The sequence below is a fragment of the Mesocricetus auratus genome, unplaced genomic scaffold (assembly GCF_017639785.1).
Source record: "Mesocricetus auratus isolate SY011 unplaced genomic scaffold, BCM_Maur_2.0 Super-Scaffold_100023, whole genome shotgun sequence".
NCBI classification, from domain to species: Eukaryota; Metazoa; Chordata; class Mammalia; order Rodentia; family Cricetidae; genus Mesocricetus; species Mesocricetus auratus.
Window position 1 is genome coordinate 194934 of NW_024429204.1, and position 21839 is coordinate 216772.

Sequence of the window (21839 nt, forward strand, 5' to 3'; positions counted from 1 at the left end):
CAGGCGCAGTTCTGTTGGAGCCATTGCTCAGAGGCAGGTAATGGGGTGCTCGGTGTGAAAGGAGGGGGTTTTAGAACGCCACAGGATGCCTATGGTTTAATACAATCTACGTACATTTCCTGTATTCTTTAGGCCACATCTAGATTACCTTTGATGCAGGATATAAAACGCCACACTGCATTATTTTGGAAATAACACAGAAAAAAATGCACATGCACGTTCAGTGCAGATATACCCCTCACCAGGTAAAGCAAGGTGGATTTTTTTTTTTACTAGAATTGGGAAATCCAGGTTCAAAATAAGGCTTCCTTATTTCTAGGATCATATATGCTGCACAACTAATATCAGAAGACAGAACCTCCAGGCTTCATTTTCTCCAGCTAAGGATTCATATGTAACCATTTTAATAGAAAGTTAGGTTGACAAACTTTAAAAATACTAACTTTAAGGTGGGAGTAGTGACACTTGCCTATGATTCTAGGATTCAGTAGGCTGAGGCAGGAGGATCACTGCAAGTTCTAGGCTGGAGTCGTCTACCTAGTGAATTTGACACCATTCTGGATCACCCATCAACCACTAGCCAAAAACCAAAAAATGTATTAAACCTAAGATATATTTTAGAATCTGTATATAACATTAAAAGCAGAGCAAGTAAATACTGTATACTTTCAAAACATGACGTCTAGGACAGAAAATGGGGAAACTGATATTACCGTTGGGTTTGACCATGGCACAACATTCTTTTCCCTGCTGTCTTAAGTTGAAGCCTGGGATAGCACAGAAGTGTTATCATTATGAATTCAAAATGTTACTTAATGGCTTTAGTCACAAGTTCTAAAGTTCTGTTGCCTTCTCCCCTTCTGTTTCTGCTACCTGATCTCGCTCGGTTCTAAGAGTGTATGCAATGGTCAGCGCACGCGAAGTCTGAAAGACAGGAGTCAACAAACGCATTTGTGCACTGGGGCATTGCTTTGCGAAGGATATTCTCTACAGTATTCACCCTGACAAGTCTCAGCATCAGGGTGAAAGCGGCTGGAGAGGAAGGCCACATGTCAAGGTGGTATCAGATATCCAATATAGTCAAAAGAATCCAACTTTATGGGCAGGATGCCTGGGGCTTAGTGTTTGCTTGTGCTCGTTCATGTTGGTTTAAAATGTTTAGGGGATTGCAGAGATGGCTCAGTGGACACACACCCTTGCTGCTCTGTCAGAGAACCTGGGTTCAGTCTCCTACACTAAGGCCAGGCAGCTCATCACCACTTGTCACTCCTAGCTTGAGGAGTAATGTTCTCCTTCTGTCCTCTGTGGCTACCCACATGCATGTGTGAACATACATCCGCACACACATACATGCAAATTACTACGACAAACCTTAATATTTTGAAAATTGTTTTATTTCTTTCCTCCTGGTATAATAGAGATTACACTACTTTGACTCTTTAAATTTTAGACACATATGTGACGCTTTGGCATTGCCCCTGCAAACAAGTTTTGTTTATTTATTTTTATTTTTTATTTTTGTTTTTTCGAGACAGGGTTTCTCTGTATTGTTTTGGAGGCTGTCCTGGAACATACTCTCTGTAGACCAGGCTGGCCTCGAACTCACAGAGATCTGCCTGCCTCTGCCTCCCGAGTGCTGGGATTAAAGGCGTGCGCCACCAACGCCCGACTGCAAACAAATTTTAAAGAGTAATCTTTAACATCTCTCTTCCCTTTAGAAGATGACGACACTACAGTCATGATGAAAACATCCAGGATACATCAATCTGTTCCATTAAACCACTTGTAGTCTCAAGAAACAGACATATATGGTTTTAAGTTGCTTAAAATTTTAGGACTGCCCAGAACAGCAGCACAGCTAACCTAGTCTGTTTCCCTCTGTGTTTGTGTGTCAGTATGTGTGCATGTATGTGTGCACGTATGTATGTAGGTGTGTGCATGCCAGAGGTCTAAGGTGAGTATCTTTCTCACCCACCTTAGCTTTTGAGATAGGATCCCTCACTGCATTTGGAGCTCACCAATTTGGACAAGGCTGGCTGGTCAGCAAGCCCAAGGGTTCCTTCAGCGCCCATCTCCCCAGCACTGGGATTACACTGTAGCCCTCAGTTATCACATGGATTCTGGGGATTAAACTAAGGTCCCTGTGTGTGAACAGCACTTGCCTGACTAAGCCATTGCCTTAGTCCCAAGTTAGCCTATTTCTGAGGCATTTATTTTTAAAAATACACTGATTTATTCATGTATACATTTACATTTAAACTTTCATCAAAAACTAAAGTGTCTTTAAGAATTTCTCAAAATCGTTTACTGAAGTTTTGGCAATCTCTTTGCAGAATACTTCATCAGGAACAGATACGAACTTGTCCAAAGAGACATAGTTGGGTTTTGCTGGATCGTACTGTGCTTTTCCCAAGTAGGCAAGAAATAAGTGTCTTTCTTTAATTTTAAATACTCTTGTATTAAATACCTGGAAAAGAAAGGAATTTACAATAAAAAGCTGAAATACTAACAAAATGACTTGGTTACTATTTTAGTTAGTTAGTTAGTTAGTGACATTGACTACATGTTCACTAAATATGATTACTGCTACAGGACTTAAATTCTACAATTTCTGTTGAGAAGTCATAGTTAACGAGGCTGAGAGGGTAGATCAATTGAAAGATAAACGTCCAGGATAGAAGAGGATCTGAGTTTGAGTCCCAGTACACATTTAAGTATTATTAGATAAGAAATTATGAGTTGAGCATAGTGGTGTCCAACTGCAATTATAGCACTTGGTAAGCTGAAGCAAGAGTAGTAAGCTTAGAGCCAGCCTACGTCACATAGCAAGTTCCAAAGTAAGCCTGAGCTATTGGGCAGAAGTCCTGGGCTATAGGGCAAAAGCCCATCTTTAAGAAAAGTGAACGAGAAAATAAAGGTAAATTATGATTTAAGAGGGACTAAAAACCAACACACAATGATAATGAAAGAAAGCCTTTGCTGGGCAATGGTTGTGTACACGCCTTTAATTCCAGCACTTGGGAGGCAGAGGCAGGAGGATCTGTGAGTTCGAGGCCAGCCTGGTCTACAGAGCAAGTTCCAAGACAGTCAAGGAGGGCTACACACACAGGGAAACCCTGGGGAGGGGGAGATTCACGGAAGACAGCCAACATGATGACTCAAGACCCAGGAGAGCATTGGAAGAGCAAGTCCTCAGGCCTTACCCCAAAACCACTTCACCCAAAAACTTGGGAACGAGGCACAGACATCTGTTTTAACAAGCTTTTTAGATTCTAGACTACCTGCTAAGTTTGAGAGAACGAAGATCTGTGTCAGCAAAAAGGAATTCATCATCTGTGTAGTGTTGAAGTGTCTCTGATATGATCTTTAAATTATGTTACCCAACAAGAATCAAAGTAAAACGAGGCTGCCCTCTGGGGGGTGAAGAGGGATAACATGCCTTTTCCTGTTAAAATCCCCAAGGACTAAGGAAAACCCAGCCATTTGACACAGGAATCTTGATATGGCTAAATACCAAGAGCCTCCTGTGTCAGAGGTAAGAGGAGGACAAGGTAGGAACCTGCAGCATAAGGACCTGGGGCTCCTGAAGGTGGTCTAAGCACTTGGCTGTTTAACAGACACTGTGGGACACTCCACAGGGAGAATACTTCTCGGCTTCTTTCACAGTGTGCAAAGTGGTAAATGCAGAAGGAAAGACACCAAGAAAAAAAAAAGCTGTCGAAAACTAACTTGCTTTGGGAACAGTGACCACAAAAAGTACACGCTGCTAACCTGGCGTGACGCTGGTATGCTTCTGGAACAAAATATCCCTTTGTGTCTTTGCACTGACGGTCATGAGGTCCACAGAAAAAGAAACGTGAGATGGAGTAACACGTAGAGAAAGGAGGCCTGTGTGGACTAGCACAAGCCATCAGTGCTGACTTCCAGACAAAATGCAGGACTAGAAGCCTCTGTGTGATGTTATGGGGAAGAGTCGGAGTAGACAAAAACAGACTTGACTGCAAAGAGACTGAGGGGAAGACTGTTGGAAATGAGCAACTATCAAGACAGGCAGACGCCTACCCTCAAGACACGCCTACAGCCTACACAATCTTCAAAGCCCACTGCAGGTTTTGGTGAGATGGTGATTCCTGGGCTAGTGGTGGACAGGAATCTCAGTTTGTCCCTTTTTCTCCTTTTGTCAGAAAGGACTATAATGAGTCCATACACTCAAAGCAGTGAGAACTCAATATGCATTAGTATTTCTATGATTTTCTCTCTCCTCTATACTGAATTACTCGCTCCATGAGCCCTCTACTACTGTGTAAGTTTATTTTAAACCTTTGCCTCTCACTAGATTACAAGCCACATATGACTGAGTTCTGTAATCTCAGTGCTCACACATATTCTAATCCAGGGCAGATGGTCCATTCTGTAATGAATGACTGGACCCCCCCTGTTGTGGGATTTCTTTTAATATACTGTACAGATGTGGCTCTGCCTATGGTGCCTTTTGATTGGTTTAATAAAGAGCTGAATAGCCAATAGCTAGGCAGGAGAATAGGCGGGACTTCCAGGGAGAGAGAGGGACTGGGGTAGAGGGAGAGAGACAGGGAGGAGACCCCAGCAAGATGCAGAGCAAGCTGGGCATACAAAATGGGAGAGAGATCAAAGCCATGTGGCAGAATGTAAATTAATAAAAACAAGTTAAATTATAAGAGCTAGTTGTAGAATATTATTTTAAGATGTGCTACATTTGTTTATGCTGTGGAACATTTAATGATGCAAAGATATGTTGCATTCATTTATGTCGCATTTGTTTAACTCTGTGAAGCTGTGATTCTTTGCCTGTCTAAAACATCTGATGGTCTAATAAAGAGATGAATGGACAATAATGAGGCAGGAGCAAGGATTGGTGGGGCTGGCAGGCAGAATAAATAGAAGGAGAATCTGGGAGAAGAGGAAGGAGGAGCAAGATGGAACAAGAGGAGGATGTCAGGGGCCAGCCACCACCCAGCCACAGAGTAAGAGTGAAAATAAGGTATACAGAAGTAAGAAAAGGAAAAATCTCAGAGGCAAAAGGTAGTTGGGATAATTTAAGAAAAGCTGGAAAGAAACAAGCCAAGCTAAGGCCAGGCATCCATAAGTAAGAATAAGCCTCTGTGTGGATTTATTTGGCAGCTGGGTGGCGGGCCCCCAAAGGAGCAAAGAGTAAAAAACAACCAAACAAGTGCTAGTTGGGAACGAGCCTCAGCTAAAGGGCAAGCTTTCATAATTAATAATAAGTCTCTGTATCACTATTGGGCAGCTGGTGGCTCCAAGAAAAGTCCCACAAGAAACATAATTGCATCCACAGAGTAGGACAAGGTTAGATTCTCATATAACCCACTTACAAACATCACTGTCAAGGAAGTGGACTAAATGCATTCTAGTTCTGAGAGTTAATTAAGGTCATAATCTTTGTACATGTCTATACCATTAACAAAGGAAACACTATTTTTAATGGAGAAAACCCCAAGAGACTATGTTTGAGTTTTCGCCTGATTCCAAAAGGCAAAGGCAGGATCAGGTAAAAGCTACAGTGGTAGAGACAAATGGACGCAAGGATCCGCAGGAGCCCGGCAGCTGTGAACTCCCTACAAATGCACAGCACCACACTTGGAAGCCTGACTGCGGGGCAGCTGTCTGACAGAGCTGGGAGATGCGTTACCTGTGGGAATTTGACGATGATGTGGTGGGGAATATTCATCACGTTGTGTATATAATCAAAAGTCTCCGTCAGCTTCCTTTTGTTTGCGGTTAGCATCTTTGGGACTCTGGTGACCATATGTTGGATTTCATTTTGTTTAAAACCAAGTTCAAGGCGGTAAACCTAGAAGAAAGTAAATTCCTGGGAGTCATGAGTAGGAATGGTCTTTTGGCACTACGCCAGAGGGCAAATTGATTCTTCTAAATTTTAAATTAATAACCTTTTAAAATTCGGGGTCATTTATACCCTGCCCCTTAAGGGATTATAACTCACTGGTTGGGGTTACCCAAATTTCAAACCCCTGACACTAGCAAGAGCTTCTCTACATTGATGGTCATGAGGTCCACAGAAAAACGTGAGATGGAGTAACACGTAGAGAAAGGAGGCCTGTGTGGACTAGTACAAGCCATCAGTGCTGACTTCCAGACAAAATGCAGGACTAGAAGCCCCTGTGTGATGTTATAGAGAAGAGTCGGAGTAGACAAAAACAGACTTGACTGCAGAGAGACTGAGGGGACGACTGTTGGAAATGAACAACTATCAAGACAGGCAGACGCCTACCCTCAAGACACGCCTACAGCCTACACAATCTTCAAAACCCACTGCAGGTTTTGGTGAGACGGTGACTCCTGGGCCAGTGGTGGACAGGAATCTCACTTTGTCCTTTGCACTCTGGTATGCAGAGACTCTGTGCCTTCTAGAGAGGTAACATTATTTGAAACTGAGCTACACTGGAGGCTTGAATTTGGGGAACCATGAGACAGTGAGCTGGAATCCAGTCTGCAATTGTCTCAGGGTGAGAGACAGCCTGGGGAGGCAGATGTAGAGACAGAAGGTGAAAAGCCCAGGAGGCCTACACGGTGAATTAATTACAGAAGGATAAGCAATCATGACTTTGGCCGTCAGGAGCGCATCAGCTCTTGGGGACCCATCTCCCACCCACTGCGGTGAAAATGTACCTGGCATGTTCTGGGACAGAAGTGGAACTGAAAAGTGCCATGGGTGCCAAACACAACAATGTTCTGGCTTCTCAAGTTCCTTTGAGTCAGCCTCTGTACTGGCTGATGCCGTGTGTTAACTTGACACAGGCTAGAGTCATCGTTTTTTTCCTCAGTTGAAGAAAGGCTTCAATGAGATTTAGCTCTGAGGCACTTTCTCATTTAATGATCTGTTGTGGAATACTACTTTAACTATGAAAGGTGCGTTACATTTGTTATGGTGCAGAATGTGTTACATTTGTTTATGATGCACTTGTTTACTTGTGTAAAGATGTGTTGCTCTGTGTGCCTAAGGCATCAGATTGGTCAAACAGAAAACCTGAATGGCCAATAGCTAGGCAGGGGAGGGATAGGTGGGGCTGGTGGGCAGAGAGACTAAACAGGAGGAGGGATCTAAGCTCCGGAGAAGGAGAGAGAAGAGAACAAGGGAGAAAGAGAGAGAGAGACGCCAGGGGCCACCAGGCAGCTGCCAGCCAGCCAGCCACAGAAGCAGCAAGAAAAATAGGACACACAGGATGAAAGAAAGGTAAAAAGCCCCAAGGCAAAATGTAGATGAGGAGAAATAGGTTAAAACAAGTTATAAGAGCGTGGGGTAAGCATAAGGCCAAACATTCATAACTAATAAGTCTCTGTATCCTAATATGGCAGCTAGTTGGTGGCCCCAAAGAAAGCCTGCTACAGTGATCACTGGGGAGGGCCCAGCCCATGTGGGATGGTGCCATCTCTGGGCTGCTGGTCCTGGGTTCTGTAAGAAGGTGGGCTGAGCAAGCCATGGGGAGCGAGTCAGTAAGCAGCTTCCCTGCATGGCCTCTGCATCAGCTCCTGCCTCTGGGATTCTGTCCTGATTGAGTCCCTGTCCTGACTTCCTTCAGTGATGAACAGCCATGCTGAAGTATAAGCTTAATAAACCCTTTTCTCCTCCAATTTGCTCTTTGGTTATGGTGTTTTGTCACAGCAACAGAGACAAAACAGCCTCCAACATTCTCAAACCATCAATTCTCATGATAGCAGTTTCCAGGTCCCAATTATACCTCACTGCTTCAGGGTCATGGGTCCTAATGTCTGCAGACTTAGGGAGACTGTTTCATGTGCAAGACCATGTGCCGAAATACACTGTCATTTCTGTCCTTTAGAAATACCCTCTGTTAAAACCTGTTTTGTCATTTTTTTTGCATGATGACAACAGCAATATTTATTCTCTTAAGACAACTTAAGAACATAAAGAAATTAGCTTCTCATAGCTTGAAGATACATTACCTTCATATTTTCTTTCACAGGCTCCAGACTTCCTGTTAGTAGCCTTGGAAGACGAACAACCAGATCTCTAGTCTACAGTTAAAACATAATAATTATCATCACTACACATGCACGTTTAACTAGTTTGGAAAACTAAGGCATTACAAGGAATGCCAAGCTAAAATTTAAAATATGACCCAAACTAAGACATGACAGAAAGCTTGGAAATATGTATCAACTTAACATTATTTGATGGGGAAGCCAACCTGGAAACAGATTTTAAGGAAGGTTTTGATGGTAGAGCATAAAGGGATGGAGCCTCTTGTTCTAGTCTGCCAGGCTCACTCATTTTGTACTCAAAGTGTCATGCATTTATAGGACCTGCGTAGGTCAGGCACTTAGAAGCATAGTGTTTAAAGGCTACTAAAAGAGGGAATACATTTTTTTCTTACTTTTTTTCTTTACCTTCTTTGTACTCAATTCAAGTTCTTTCTGAAAAAATCCCAGTCTGTTGTCCAGTCTTTCCACAGAGAAGCTCAACAGAAACGGTGCTTTTCTCACCATCTGTGCAACATCAGCCTTACTGAAATTTTTTGACTGTAGATAAGCTACTCTGGAGAAATAATAAAAACAAGCATGCATAATAAACATTTCCTAGAGAAATAAAATATTTCATGCTACTTTCTGAAAGAACATCTAGTTTTTTTTTGAGGCTTTGAGTACATACAGGAGTACTGTTATTTACATAATTTCCACCCCCATTCCTCCTGTGTCCTGCCCCAATCTCTTTTCGATTATTACTTTTACACACATACACACACACACTCTCTCTCTCTCTCTCTCTCTCTCTCTCTCTCTCTCTCTCTCTCTCTCTCTCTCTCTCTCTCTCTCTCTCTCTCACACACATTTATACAAATACAAACTTCTGAGCCTACTCAGTGCTATAGTAACATTAAAAAACTTCTCCATAAAAGAGATCAATAAAAGTACTCTGTAAGCTGGGTGGTGGTGTTCATTAGAGACAGGTCCCATTAGAGACAGGCAGATTTCTGAATTTGAGGCCAGCCTAGTCTACAGAGTGAGTTTCAGGACAGCCAGGGATACACAAAGAAACCCTGTCTCAAAAGTCCCCGCCTCTCCAGCCAAAACCTCTGTAATAGCCCAAATGTGGACACATTTTCAGGAGAAACACCTGACAATTTTTTTTATTGGTTTCCATTTATTTTAAATCGGAAAATAATCCTAAAATACTTTGGGAAGATCTTTAAACAAATCATTACCGTGCGAATGGTGGGGAGGAGGAGCAGGTGGAAGTCAGAAGGCAATCTTAGGGGTCAGTCCTAGTCTTCCACCTTCCCAGTGTTCACGGCCACATTAAGCCAGGTTAGCTATGGTCTGACCTCCAGAGGATTCTACTCTCTGCCTCCCATCACCAAAGCCTACTGAGATTACGGACACGTGGCATGGCATCTGGCTTTTTGTGGGTTCTGGGGATCCATACTCTAGTCCTCACACTTGAATGGCAAGCCATCTATTTCCAGCCAAAAGTTTTAGTTTTGAGACACGGTCTTATATACCTAGCTCAGGCTGGCCTTGACCTTTTCATTTTCTGGGCTTAGTTCCCCAAGTTCTGGGATTACAAGCATGTATAGCAGGCAGGCTGGCCTGGAACTCACAGAAATTTGTTTCACAGATTGGTAACTCTGACTGAAGAATGAAGTGCAAAGATGTTTATAAATGTTCTACTTAACAAGGGAGAAAGATCTTGGACCCCAGACTGATGGCTGAGAGACCAGCATGGGACTGAGCCAGACCCCCTGAATCTGGGTGTCAGTGAGGAGGCCTGGGCAATCCATGGGGCTTTGGGTAGTAGATCAGTATATATCCCTGGCACACAAATCCCACAACGAGGGATGCTCTCTCAATCTGGACACTTGGGGGAGGGCCTTGGCCATCTCCAGAATGAAATGACAGATTCTAGAGATCCCCCACGGAGGGCCTTACCCTCTCTGGGGAACGGAGTGGGGACTGGGTGGGGGGAGGCTGATGGGGGAGTGGGCGTGGAGGGGAGGGAGAGGGAGCTGGGACTGACATGCGAAGCAACCTTGTTTCTAATTTAAATATATAATAAAATAATTAAAAAAATAAATGTTCTACTTAAAGAAAGGGTTGTCGAGTAGTCTTGGGTGACAACTGGACTATACCTGGAATCAACTAAACCCAAGTTGCTGGGTACACCTGTGAGGGATTTTTCTTAATCAGGTTATTTGAGGAAGAAGACCCACCTTAAATCTGGGCCACACCTTCCAGTGGCAACCCACATAAAAAGGCCTGGGAGAAGGAAGCTTTTGGTTTTTTGCCTGTTGCTCTCTAGCTGGTGAGAAGTTCTGTTTTTTGTTTTTTTTTGGTTTTCGAGACAGGGTTTCTCTGTATTGTTTTGGAGGCTCTCCTGGAACTTATTCTGTAGATCAGGCTGGCCTGGAACTCACAGAGATCCGCCTGCCTCTGCATCCCGAGTGCTGGGATTAAAGGTGTGGGCCACCAACACCCGGCTTGAGAAGTTCTTTTATCCGGTTGCTTTGGTATTCCTTTGATGGGATCAGTACCAACCTCTTTAGGATGCTAACATATACCACCTACACGCCAGGATTTCTTCAGGATTCAGCAGCAGTGTAGGTCTGCTGAGACTTCCAACCTCATGGACTGAATAATTAGAGCATTCTTGGCCTTTTGGTCATGAGACAGCCATTGTTGGACTAGCTGAATCACAGCCTGCAGTCCATTCTAATAAATATGTATTAAAAGGCTACCAGTGTTCTTATTTAGAGAACCATGGCTACGACAAAGAGAATAACCTTTCAACTTATGGGAAAGTATATTATAAACAATTTGCTCAAAGAATGCTCAATGTCTGCAAAGTAGGATGGTTATGAGTTCAAGGCCAGTCAGGGCTATATAGTGAGACCACGTCTTCAAACAGGAAAAAGTAAAGAAAATCAGTAACATCAGTAACAATCTGCCCAACTTGTAAGCGTACCCTTAGATGATTCCATTATTTGCTAATAGAGACTTTAGAGACAAATTTCCAGGTTCTGAAGAGAAATATCTCAATACTAACTCATCAGTTAAGATGCAAAGAGACATAATTAACAGTCGACAAAAAAACTATTTTAAATACTCTATTTAGATTAAAAGTCCATAGCTAAAAGAACCATTCATGGGCTGGAGAGATGGCTCAGCGGTTAAGAGCACTGACTGTTCTTCCAGAGGTCCTGAGTTCAATTCCCAGCAACCACATGGTGGCTCACAACCACCTTGAATGAGATCTGGTGCCCTCTGCAGGCAGAGGACTGTATTCCTAAAAAAAAAAGAACCATTCATAGTTACTCAGTAGATCACTGATAGCAGACTAGAAAATTTCTCACACATACATAAGTCTTCCACTTCCTAGGTTATGTGGGAATCATTTCAAACTTTACCTTGTCTGAAGATTTTCAAGGTCTTCAGAGAAAATAGTGTAATTTTTTGTCAGGAATGGTCCCAGGTGGCTATCTTCTAAACCCAGATCTTTAAGAAACAGGAGTATTTGCTTAATGTCTTTTTCAAAATCCAGTCTTAGAAGGAGGTTGGCTGCATCGGTATGTCTTTCTATCTTAGACAAATCCACTCCTGTAACAAATGAAAAGGATTGGTTTGAGGGCAGTTTCTTATTCAGCCATTAATTTCATACAGGGAAAACTACTGATGAATAAGCTATTTAAGGGAGAAATGACAGGCAAATGGCAACTTTTTAAATGAAACTGGTTGCAGACATAAATCAGAATCAATTATAGTGTTTATGTCAATGGTCAATGTAGAAAGGAAAACAAAACATCTGTGCTTACATTTCCCCCAAAGAGAAAGTCCCTAAATCACACTGACAGCTGCTTGGGAGGCTGAGTCAGGAGGATCCTAAGCTTGAAGCCTGCCTGGGTTATACAGTGAGCTCATGGTCAATGGGGAAACCTAAAGAGACTAATACAAAAATAAAATTTAAAAAGGCTAGAGAGGTAGTTCAGTGATGAGTTCACTCTTCAGTACAACAAAACAAAACTCATTTTCTAAAATTATTGCTAGAGGCACCTTTATATTAGTCTTACTTATAAAGCAACAAAACATTTTTTCCCTAATAGTATCCACAATCAGAAATATCATCATATTCATTCACCAATTTTAGAAACAAATGTAATCCAAATTTAATTTTTTGATATGACAAGTGTGTGCATACCCATCTACGTCATACATGGAACAGAAACCAGAAACATATCCAGACAGAACTAAAACAATTTACCACACACTAGTGACAGTATTTTAATTCAACAAGAAAAAGAAATAATTAAAGTACAATGAGATCACTAGTTACATTGAAATGTTTCTGTGTCATATTTTCAGATTAATAATCTAAGTACATGTTAGTTCTATACCACAAAAACAAAGAATGTAAGCAGATATTAATTATAGAAAATAAAAAGCCCATGGCTAGCTTTCCACTTACTTTGTAAGAGGAAGCTTTGGAAAATTACTCAGCAAACTGGTAATAGTAATACTTGGGAGCAAGGGTGTCTCTTGGAATAGCTGAACTTCTATCAACTACATGTAATTCTTTTGTAACGTTAAAAATTACACAAAATCAAGTGTAATCAATGAATGAATTAAAAAAATGAGATGGAAGCCAGTTTTCATGGGGAAACATAGCTTCAAAAAATAACCTAAAAGACATGGACTCCAAGTGAGTTTACACATGTCTGAGGGCCTTGCTCAGTGTGACCTGTCACACCCTGGCTGTGAAGAAATGGAAAGCTGCTTTTAAGCTGCAGTGGGAGAGCAGAATCCCATCGGGAGAGCTCAAGTCACTCAGGTCACTGAGGATTCTACTGAAACAAAACACCAGACAGAGACTTCTGCTAAGCACTGGGGATAGACAATGACCAGCATATACTCTAACAGATACTGATGCTGCATCTGTGACTGTTACATATATTTACTCATCAGTGAGGTCTGGAAATCACTAAATGTTATCCCACTGAGCTCAAACAGAAAGAAATGTAATACAGTGGTATGGGCAGAGCTAAGTGGACACACCAAGGCTATCTAGCAGCAGAGGTAAGGAGACCAGGCCTTTTCCAGAGCCAGAGGGAGCTGTAAGCTATTAGCAAAGAGCCACACGACAGGAGCTGTTGCCATGGGAGGGGCAGTTAGTTAAGGGACCTGAAGAAGAGCGAGCATGAGGAAAATGACCTGACCTCTCCCTTCTGGCCTTCACGATGCTCTGGCAGAAGCTGTCTAGGAGCCGGGTGGCATAGGAGCCCGTGAGCACAGGACTGGCCTCCTGGGACGTAGAGAAGACAGAGAAAGGAGGAAAACACACAGAAGAGGACCACGGCTTTATTACTAAAAACGCAGACAAGCAGCACGGGATCCTCTAAGTTACTACCCTTTACAGTTAGTTCTAAGACACGCTATTGAGGTTATTGGCACACACAGAAAGAATGGCTGAGACACATCAGAAAGCTCTAAGTAGATTATTTACAGTCCTGGACCACGTGGCCCCTCCATCACTCTGACTACCTGCTGTAGACCAGGGAAGCTGTTCTGGAAGGAAAGGTGACTTCCTGTCCTGCTCGTAGCGGGTATCAGATGTCATCTTTTACCTCTGAACTTACTACAGAACATCTCCTAAGCTGTGTACGATCTGAGGTTCAATAGATGCTTTTAGGCATATCGAAATTAGTTAATGATTAAACAAAGCTAATTATTGTTATCACCGCATGTATCTTTTTTGCAGGTATTTAAAACATACTTAAGTACATCATAGATTGCCAGAACTAAGTAGGGAAACTTTGTACCCTCCCACCAACATCTCTCCATGATCACTTCCCCTACCACAAACCACCATTCTTCTCTCTCTCTCCTCTCTCTCTCTCTCCCCTCCCTCCCTCCCTCCCTCCCTCCCTCCCTCTCTCTGCTTCTACTGATGAGTCACGACTTTGCATGCAAGTGCCCCAAGTCCTGTTGGAAATGACAGTACTTCAATCTCTGTGAGTGGCTAGTATTCCATTATGTATATGTGCAGCACATCTCATTCATCTATCTATCTATCTATCTATCTATCTATCTGTTTATTTATTTATTTTTGGTTTTTCAAAACAGGGTTTCTCTGTGGCTTTGGAGTCTGTCTTGGAACTCACCCTGTAGACCGGGTTGGCCTTGAACTCACAGAGATCTGCCTGCCTCTGCTTCCCAAGTGCTGGGACTAAAGGCGTGCACCACCACTTCCCGGCAGCACATTTCCTTTAATCATTCATTAACTTATGGATGCTTAGGTTAATGAAAGAGCCCTTGTTTGTATTTCTCATTTTACCTCCATCTTCACCTTGCAGTTCTTCTCAAATAGGTGACTGGCCTAGAACTCACTATGCAGACCAGAACTCCACTATGTAGACAGGGCTGGTCTTGATCTAAGATCAAGCTACCTATGGCTCCACATGCAGAGATCCCATGCCTAGCCTCACACGAAGCTTCCTGAGAACCTAAGTCATTTCCTACACACTTGGGTAATATCTGACTAACTGGGTCCCAAACACTGTCATCAGTGCAGCCATAAAAGCAGGCAGAGTGGAACTCAGAAGGGTCACTGTTCTGGTAGGGCCAGAGAACACATTTCAGAAGCTGCTTGAGCTTGAGGTAATTTCTCTGACTGTTGGTCAACCAAAGGAGTAAAGTAGGCAAGAGAGGAGGCTGACGGGTGAGCAGAAGGAAAGCAGGGACGACTCAAAGGCCTGGGGAAGACTTTGAAGATTTGTAACAGTTAACCAGAGCTGTCAATTGGCAATTTTTAGAAGGAACACTAACACTACAGAGATTTTTCAGGCCCGGACACTGGAGTTAGTTAGGCTCAGGAGGTTTTTGTAAACATGAGGACTTGAGTTTGATCCCCAGAAGCCACATAAAAAAAAAAAAGAAAGAAAAGGAAAAAAAAAAAAAAAGGCCGGGCCTTTAATCCCAGCACACGGGAGACAGAGACAGGCAGATCTCTGTGAGTTCGAGACCAGCATGGTCTACAGCGCGAGTTCCAGGACAGCCTCCAAAACAATACAGAGAAACCCTGTCTCGAAAAAGGGAAAACAAAAAACAAGCAAGCAAACAAACAAACAAACAAAAAACCAAAACAAAAAACCACCACCAACAACAAAAAAAGCCTGGCAGCCAGGTGGTATGCACCTGTAATACCAGCACTGGGTAAGCAGAGACAGACAAATCCTGGGGACTCACTGGCCAGTCAGTTTAGCCTATTTGCAATTTCAGACCAAGGGAAGAACCTGGTTTAAAACAAAACAAAAGGAGCCAAGCAAATGAAAATAAAAATTATCTTTTGGTCACACGTATACATGTATGTGCGCGCACACACACACACACACACAGTGACAAAAGAGTATTAAAGAGTACTAAGAGCAAACGTGAGAGACGGAATATGGAGGACAAGGTCCTGAACAGATGTTAAGGAGGGAGGGAGGGAGGAAAGAAACTAGGACAACTCCTTAGGCTCTCTGTCATGGCACAGGATTCTTTTCCCTTTTCTGATAAACAAAACAGCTTTCCAAGACGTGGGGAATGAGAAATAAAAAAGGGGCTTCTTCGCTAAAACAAGATGTATCTGTATCCCACAAACACAACACACAGAAACAGACTTATCAGAGAGAGCAAGAAACTGAAAGGTGTCTCGTAAAAAAAAAAAAAAAAAAAAAAAAAAGAAACTGAAAGGCCCCAAAACAAGAGTTCTAATGTAAGACGCCAGTATGTGAAACACTTAAAACTTTTAGAATTTGGACTTTTTGGGGTGTTGGATGATCAACTAGAAAAGTCTATGCAAATATTCCGAAAAATAACGAAAAAGCCTGGAATCTCACACCCTCCTGGCTCCAGGTATTTTGGATAAGGAATACTTGTGGTTGTTTCAATAAAAATGACCCCCGCCCTGCTGGCCCATACGGAGTGGCACTATTGAGGTGTGGTCTTGTGGGAGGAAGTGAGTCACTAGGGATGGGCTTTGAGGTCTCAAATGTTCAAGCCAGGTCTAATGTGACTCCCTCTTCCTGCTGCCCGTGGGTCCACATGTAGAACTCTCAGCTCCTCTCCAGCACCATGTCGGCCTGCATGCTGCTATGCTTCCATCCCTAATTAAATGTCTTCCTTGAAAAGAGTTGCCACGGTTATGGCATCTCTTCGCAGCAACAGAAACCCTAACCTATTAAACAACCACAACTAGAAACTGGAGTCCCTAGAGATTAAGATGGTCCAAGATGAAGTACAAGAACAGGGAACTATGCACTTGGGAACTCTGATTCCTCAATCTCTTACCTATTCAATTCCTCTCAACTCCCCCAGGGTCATTCCTGAGAAAATCAAGTAGAAGTGCCAAACTAGACTCAAGAAAGACAGGTCCAGCAAGGTTGTTAGATTACAGATCGGACTGAAGGAAGGTGTGCACCAAACAGCTCTAGCTTCCTTTAATGACCTAGATTCAAGGATAACGTCCTGGACAGCATGTTAAGAAAGTTATGCTACAGGCCGAGAGAATGGTGGGCTCCAGGAGGAAGGCAGGGGAGCAGAGAACGGTGCACAACGGGTCAACAAACGAACACATCACAGGCTGACTGGTCGGGGAGAAACCTACCAAGCTGTACTAGCCGCTGCAACGTCTCCGAGTGATCTACGTAGTCTCCAAGCGTGAAGGAGGACAGAGGCAGCAGAGGGTCTGCAACAATCCGAATAGCCTCCTCCTCTGAAATCGGCTGCATCGGGGACAGTGGAGGCAGGTCGTCCAGTTCTGTGCAGCGAGTCATGAGGGAAGAGAGAAGCAAGTCAGCACGGTCATATACACGTGGGCAATTATTCCTCTAAAGGGGCTCTTGTAGTTGGTATCTTAGCATTTATATCAGGAAGCTCACAACCCTGTAACTCCAATTCTAGGGCCTCCAATACCATCTTGTGGGCTCCATGGGCAACTACACTCATATGTATACACATATACATAATTAAAAATAAAATTCATCTCAAGAAAGAAAGTAACCCAAAAATCTATTTCTATAAATATTCTATCTTCCCTAGTTTGTGTCTTTCATTGGTTATGTACTGAGATCATTTCAGAATTAGATGCTTATGAATTCCAAGCCTAGAGTGATGGGCCACACCTGTAATGCCAGCATTCCACTGGGGAGGCCGAGACAGGAGAATTACAGCAAGTTTGAAGCCAGCATGGCCTAATAGTTGTGACCCCACATACCACAAAGGTCCAAAAATATCTTAAGATTTGAGTAACCAGAGAGACCAACTATTCTCCCTTCAAGGGAAGAAGTTTGTTGGTAAGGTTGAAGGTATCCAATCCATTTCTGAGACAGTGAACACAAACCAGGCAATTATCTCACTGCAGTTTCCTAAATGCCAGGGTTCCAGGGTAACCTTGTCTGAGTAAGGCACAAAACTACTCATCATTTTCATCAACAGGTAAGAATACTAAAGATCTACTGCTCTTCAACCACATTCTGAGAGATGTGGTTTGTGAACTTGGCCAAAAGTACGACTTTTTTTTTTTTTCGAGACAGGGTTTCTCTGTGGCTTTGGAGGCTGTCCTGGAGCTAGCTTGGTAGTCCAGGCTGGTCTCGAACTCACAGAGATCCGCCTGCCTCTGCCTCCCGAGTGCTGGGATTAAAGGCGTGCGCCACCAACGGCCGGCACGACTTTTTTTAATACCCCAAATCAACATTCTGAAGTTACGATATCTAGAATTCACTCATTTTGATCCAATGCTGTCCTCTCTAAATTCTCCTAGAATTTCTGTGTTCCTACCACCTGCAATCCTTTGTCAGTCCTCTATTCTGACCCGATATGGAGCCCTCTGCTATTGTTTTAATACGACTTGGAATGGAAGACATTTGAAATTTTGATTTTAAAGGAACACAGACTGTGATCTCTTACTGTTTTACTCTATTAAACTATCCTTTCTCATTTTTCACAGGCAGCTTCTCCTCCCTACCTCCCCTTTTAGCATTCATTCACATTCTACTAACAGAGTATTATTCTACCCGTGGCATAACAATGTAACCCTATGTCAACAGTCATGGAGAGAGGAGTGTTGACTGAAAAGCAACTCAAGGGAAATTCACTGTTCCCATTCGGCAATTATCACACAATTAAATGTATGTATGTATGTACGTATGTACATATGTCAAAACTGTATACTCCTACAGCGGCATCTTGTTCAGCCAGTGGATTTGCTGTGGTGGCCTAGGGGCATGGCTTCAGGTGACCCCTAATAAGGAAGAGGAGGGGCTGGCTCTCTCTCTTGGGTTGTGGTCAGAGCATCCAAAAGGGCATCTGGTGTGTAGCCAACATCACAAATCCTCTGGCTGAACAGGATGCCGCTACAAACCCCAAAGATAAATATAATATCAACTAAACCCTAATAATTCCAACTAATGCCAAAAAGGACACTTTTCAAAAGAAGCTACAAGATCAAATATTTAGAAAGCAAATGTTTTACACATTCAGCGATGAAATAATCTGACACAAACTAACCTGGGAACTTACTAAAATAGCAGCTTCACACAACTAAATGAACAGAGCCCACATTGCCCCTTTTCCTGACTGGTATAAAATAGGACTTGAAATGGGCATTGTCTAAATATGCAGCATGATAAAGACTACCCCTGAGAGGGGGACTTTCCTCAATGTCCAGAATTACCTTCAAGAGGCAGCTCAGATTCAAGACTGGGTATCATCTCCGGCTTTTCACTTACTGAAGGAAGCAGAGTGCTTTGCGAAGAATTGCTCTCCTGCCTACTGGAGTTGGCAAACTGGGAACTATTCCACAAGGAGGAAGTCCTGTAAGTCTTCATTCCCCACTGGAGAAAGCAAGTGTCAGGGGACAACAGAGCCTGAGTTGAGAAGCCGTTTGACGATGTTTTTCCTGGTCGTGCAGGCTGTTTTGTGATTTGCACAGCTCTAATAAAGCTACTCCATTTAACCGAGCTGAACCATCTGGGTATCTGTCCCTGTAGCAGGGCCATTTTTCTCTTAGTCTACAAAGGAAAAACAGAATCATCAAAAGAAGAAAGATTAACTTACTCAAATACTTAAAACAGTAGTCAAACAGCAGACAAATAGGTAATAAATTGCTTCCTAAAATAAAGGATTTAATTAAATATGTCCAGTTTAATCAAATGCTTCTTATATACAAAAAGCCACAAGCAAAGACAGTCTCAGCTACCAACCAAAACAGGAACTATAAAATAAAGATATGCTTCACAATTTAAAAACAACACAAAGAAGCCGGGCGGTGGTGGCACACGCCTTTAATCCCAGCACTCGGGAGGCAGAGGCAGGCGGATCTCTGTGAGTTCGAGACCAGCCTGGTCTATAAGAGCTAGTTCCAGGACAGCCTCCAAGACCACAGAGAAACCCTGTCTCAAAAAACAAAAACAAAACAAAACCCAACAACACAAAAAAATCTGTACATGCTCAAATTGCAACAATCAAAATCAACTGTTAATCTGCTCTTCAAAAGGAAACTGGACCTGTGATGCAATGAAATGTTCTTGGAACTTGGCTTGAAGTGTATTTAGGAAATACATTGCAGATTATATAATGCTGAGTTATTAAAATGTATTTATGCATATAAATTAGTCACAAAGCAAACAAAAGGAAACCCACTGTTTTAAATGAGTCATAAATAACATTGCTAAATGGGACACTGAAACTGTTGACTGAAGCTGATACCCAGTCCTTCAAAAGAGAACAAAGGCAGTTTGGTAAAAATCCTGCTGCAAGAAAAAGAACAGCTTTCAAACAGAAAGGGTCAGAATAAGGAGCAGCTGGGCATGGTAGTGAACGCCTCCTCTAGTTCCCTCTTGGGACAGAGACAGCATTGAAAGTTTAAGGCAAGCTGGAACAACGCATTTGAGAATGTTGGGAAAAGAAAGAAAGGAAGGAAGGAAGGACAGACCAACAAAACCCAAACAAGTAACAAACCAATTCTAAAACCAAACCAGTAGCAACACTTAAATATTAATTAAGATGTGATTATTATGTGCTAGACAGACAAAAATGTTAGTTATAAATTACCTCTTGCTTACGACTCTGTACCTTTTTTCTCTACACAATGGAATTCAGCTTGTTTCATGCCCTGAATTGAGTGTCTAATGTCTTGGAGGTGTGTAGTATGGGGGTGAGAGTTATACAGGAGCAAATCTCTTTCCTTCTGAAATGACCCAAAGAAGGACGCGTTTGCAATAACCTTGCGGGATGGGTAACTTTTGCTAAATTTCAGTTGGAAAGGAACTTCCAAACCTGTCAAAAATTTCCCTCTAACTTCTTCTGGTCTCCGCAGCGGTCACTCAAAGTGGAAACTCAGTTATGTCACCAAGCCAAGACTAAACTTCTAGTGAAGCTTTAGCACCGCCAAGGAAGGTCTATCCACAAATGGCCAAGGACAGCTCTGAACGGTGTGGCTCAACACAAAACCACAAGCTCTCTTAAAACATTTTCTCCCACGGGGGTTGTGACTTGACAGCCAGGTTCTCGAAGTGAACTCTCGGCAATATCAAGACGGGACATGCCATTCCAGCCCATGATGAAGACTCAAAAAACTACTCTCCACACAATGCTTTTTATACGTGCTATGCTGGGGAAAACTCAACAGCTGTACAGTTTAACCTGCGCGTCCACGCTCAGCTCCAACGCATGTTTTCATGAAGGTGGAGAATACAACCACACGATCAGTCAAAGCACTTTGTGATACTTCCAAGCCAACCCCCAGAACCCCAACTTCATCCTGGGGTCTGTCCAGAATGGAGTGGCAACAGCCCTCCCACATATGAGTGAACTCACTGTTGAATTCCATCTGCATTCAAAGATCTGAACGCTGAAGACTAATTTCCACCCTCCGCCTTTACTTGCCACTACACCCCTGATGCAACGTCTAAACCATCTGAACAGAAGGAAAAAACAGAGCTCCGTCCCCTCCCTGGGCCCACCTTCCCAGGGACCCTTCAAGCTACAACCTTGAACCTCGGGGGGGGGGGGGGGGATTCCAGTGTGTTGAATACCGGGCAAGTGCAGGCCACACACAGCTCTCAGAAACGAGTACAGATTTGCACTCCGCGGCGTGTCCATTAGTTAGACGGAAGAAGAGGGGGGGGGGGAAGATCCTTAACATCTCTCAAGTCAATCGTAGGCTATTCCAGTTCTCGGCTGCACCCTGTATTACACTCTGAGGAACAGGGAAAAGAGCGGATACCGGCTTTTCTGGGTTCGAGACCTCTACCGTTAACTAACCAACCCTGAGCTCCGGAGATGAGAGGCGCACACTTCGTAATAAAGGGCCTCTAGGCAGCGCGGCCTCCCTCCCCCGCCCCAAGGCGGTTCACCTAACCAAAGCGTTCTGCTAGGGCCGCCCGAGAATCCCCAACAGAACTTCCACGGGAGGCCGGGACAGTTTCCGGGCACCGTCTAGCGCCGGAAAAGAAGCCCGGCAGCGTGGACCCCAACAAGGTTCAGGCACGCACAGGACCAGCCCGGACACCACCACCCCTCCCCCGCCAGCCTCCCCCTCGCTGCCCACCGCCGGGTCACCGAGAACCTACCTAGCCGCGAGGCTCGCAGCCGCTGGGTGCAAGCAGAGCGGACTCGGACACCGTCGCTCCCGCTCCACCGGGGGGGGGGGGGGGCAGGTCCTCGGCGGCAGCGGCGGCGCGGAACGCAGCGTGGCGGCACCGCCGGGTGGCCCAGCCGAGCCAGCGACGCGCCGCGCCCGCCCTCCCCGCGCCGTCACCCGCGTGAGC

General features: G+C 43.6%; 1 protein-coding gene and 1 long non-coding RNA gene across 3 annotated transcripts; one reads left to right on the top strand and one right to left on the bottom strand.

Annotated features, from left to right (window-relative positions):
- Positions 1-116: 116 nt before the first annotated feature.
- Positions 117-2509, top strand: LOC121133729. Its single transcript, XR_005870703.1, has 2 exons — positions 117-245; positions 895-2509. It is a non-coding gene; the product is annotated as an uncharacterized LOC121133729 (long non-coding RNA).
- On the bottom strand, positions 1377-21784 carry Mterf3 (mitochondrial transcription termination factor 3). 2 transcript variants are annotated; one of them, XM_005072660.4, is made up of 8 exons: positions 21642-21784; positions 18743-19079; positions 16676-16828; positions 11442-11631; positions 8428-8575; positions 7984-8055; positions 5690-5851; positions 1377-2467 (listed from the first exon to the last, which is right to left on the bottom strand). In XM_005072660.4, the coding sequence occupies exons 2-8, from the start codon at positions 19065-19067 to the stop codon at positions 2273-2275; spliced, it is 1245 nt and encodes a 414-aa protein (XP_005072717.1). In that variant the 5' UTR covers positions 19068-19079; positions 21642-21784; the 3' UTR covers positions 1377-2272. The 2 variants fall into 2 exon arrangements, with proteins under 2 accessions (XP_005072717.1, XP_040586552.1); XM_040730618.1 differs by lacking the exon at positions 21642-21784 and having other exon boundaries at positions 18798-18937.
- Between the last annotated feature and the right edge of the window lie 55 nt (positions 21785-21839).

What these genes read in the sequence shown, in the direction of transcription:
- Mterf3 (XM_005072660.4), bottom strand. Translation starts at nt 19,067, where the DNA reads ATGGCCCTGCTACAGGGACAGATACCCAGATGGTTCAGCTCGGTTAAA. An exon ending in ATCTGAGCTGCCTCTTGAAG is followed by an intron (nt 16,829 to 18,742) that starts GTAATTCTGGAC and finishes CTCGCTGCACAG; the next exon opens with AACTGGACGACCTGCCTCCA. An exon ending in TCATCGTCAAATTCCCACAG is followed by an intron (nt 2,468 to 5,689) that starts GTAACGCATCTC and finishes TTTCTTTTCCAG; the next exon opens with GTATTTAATACAAGAGTATT.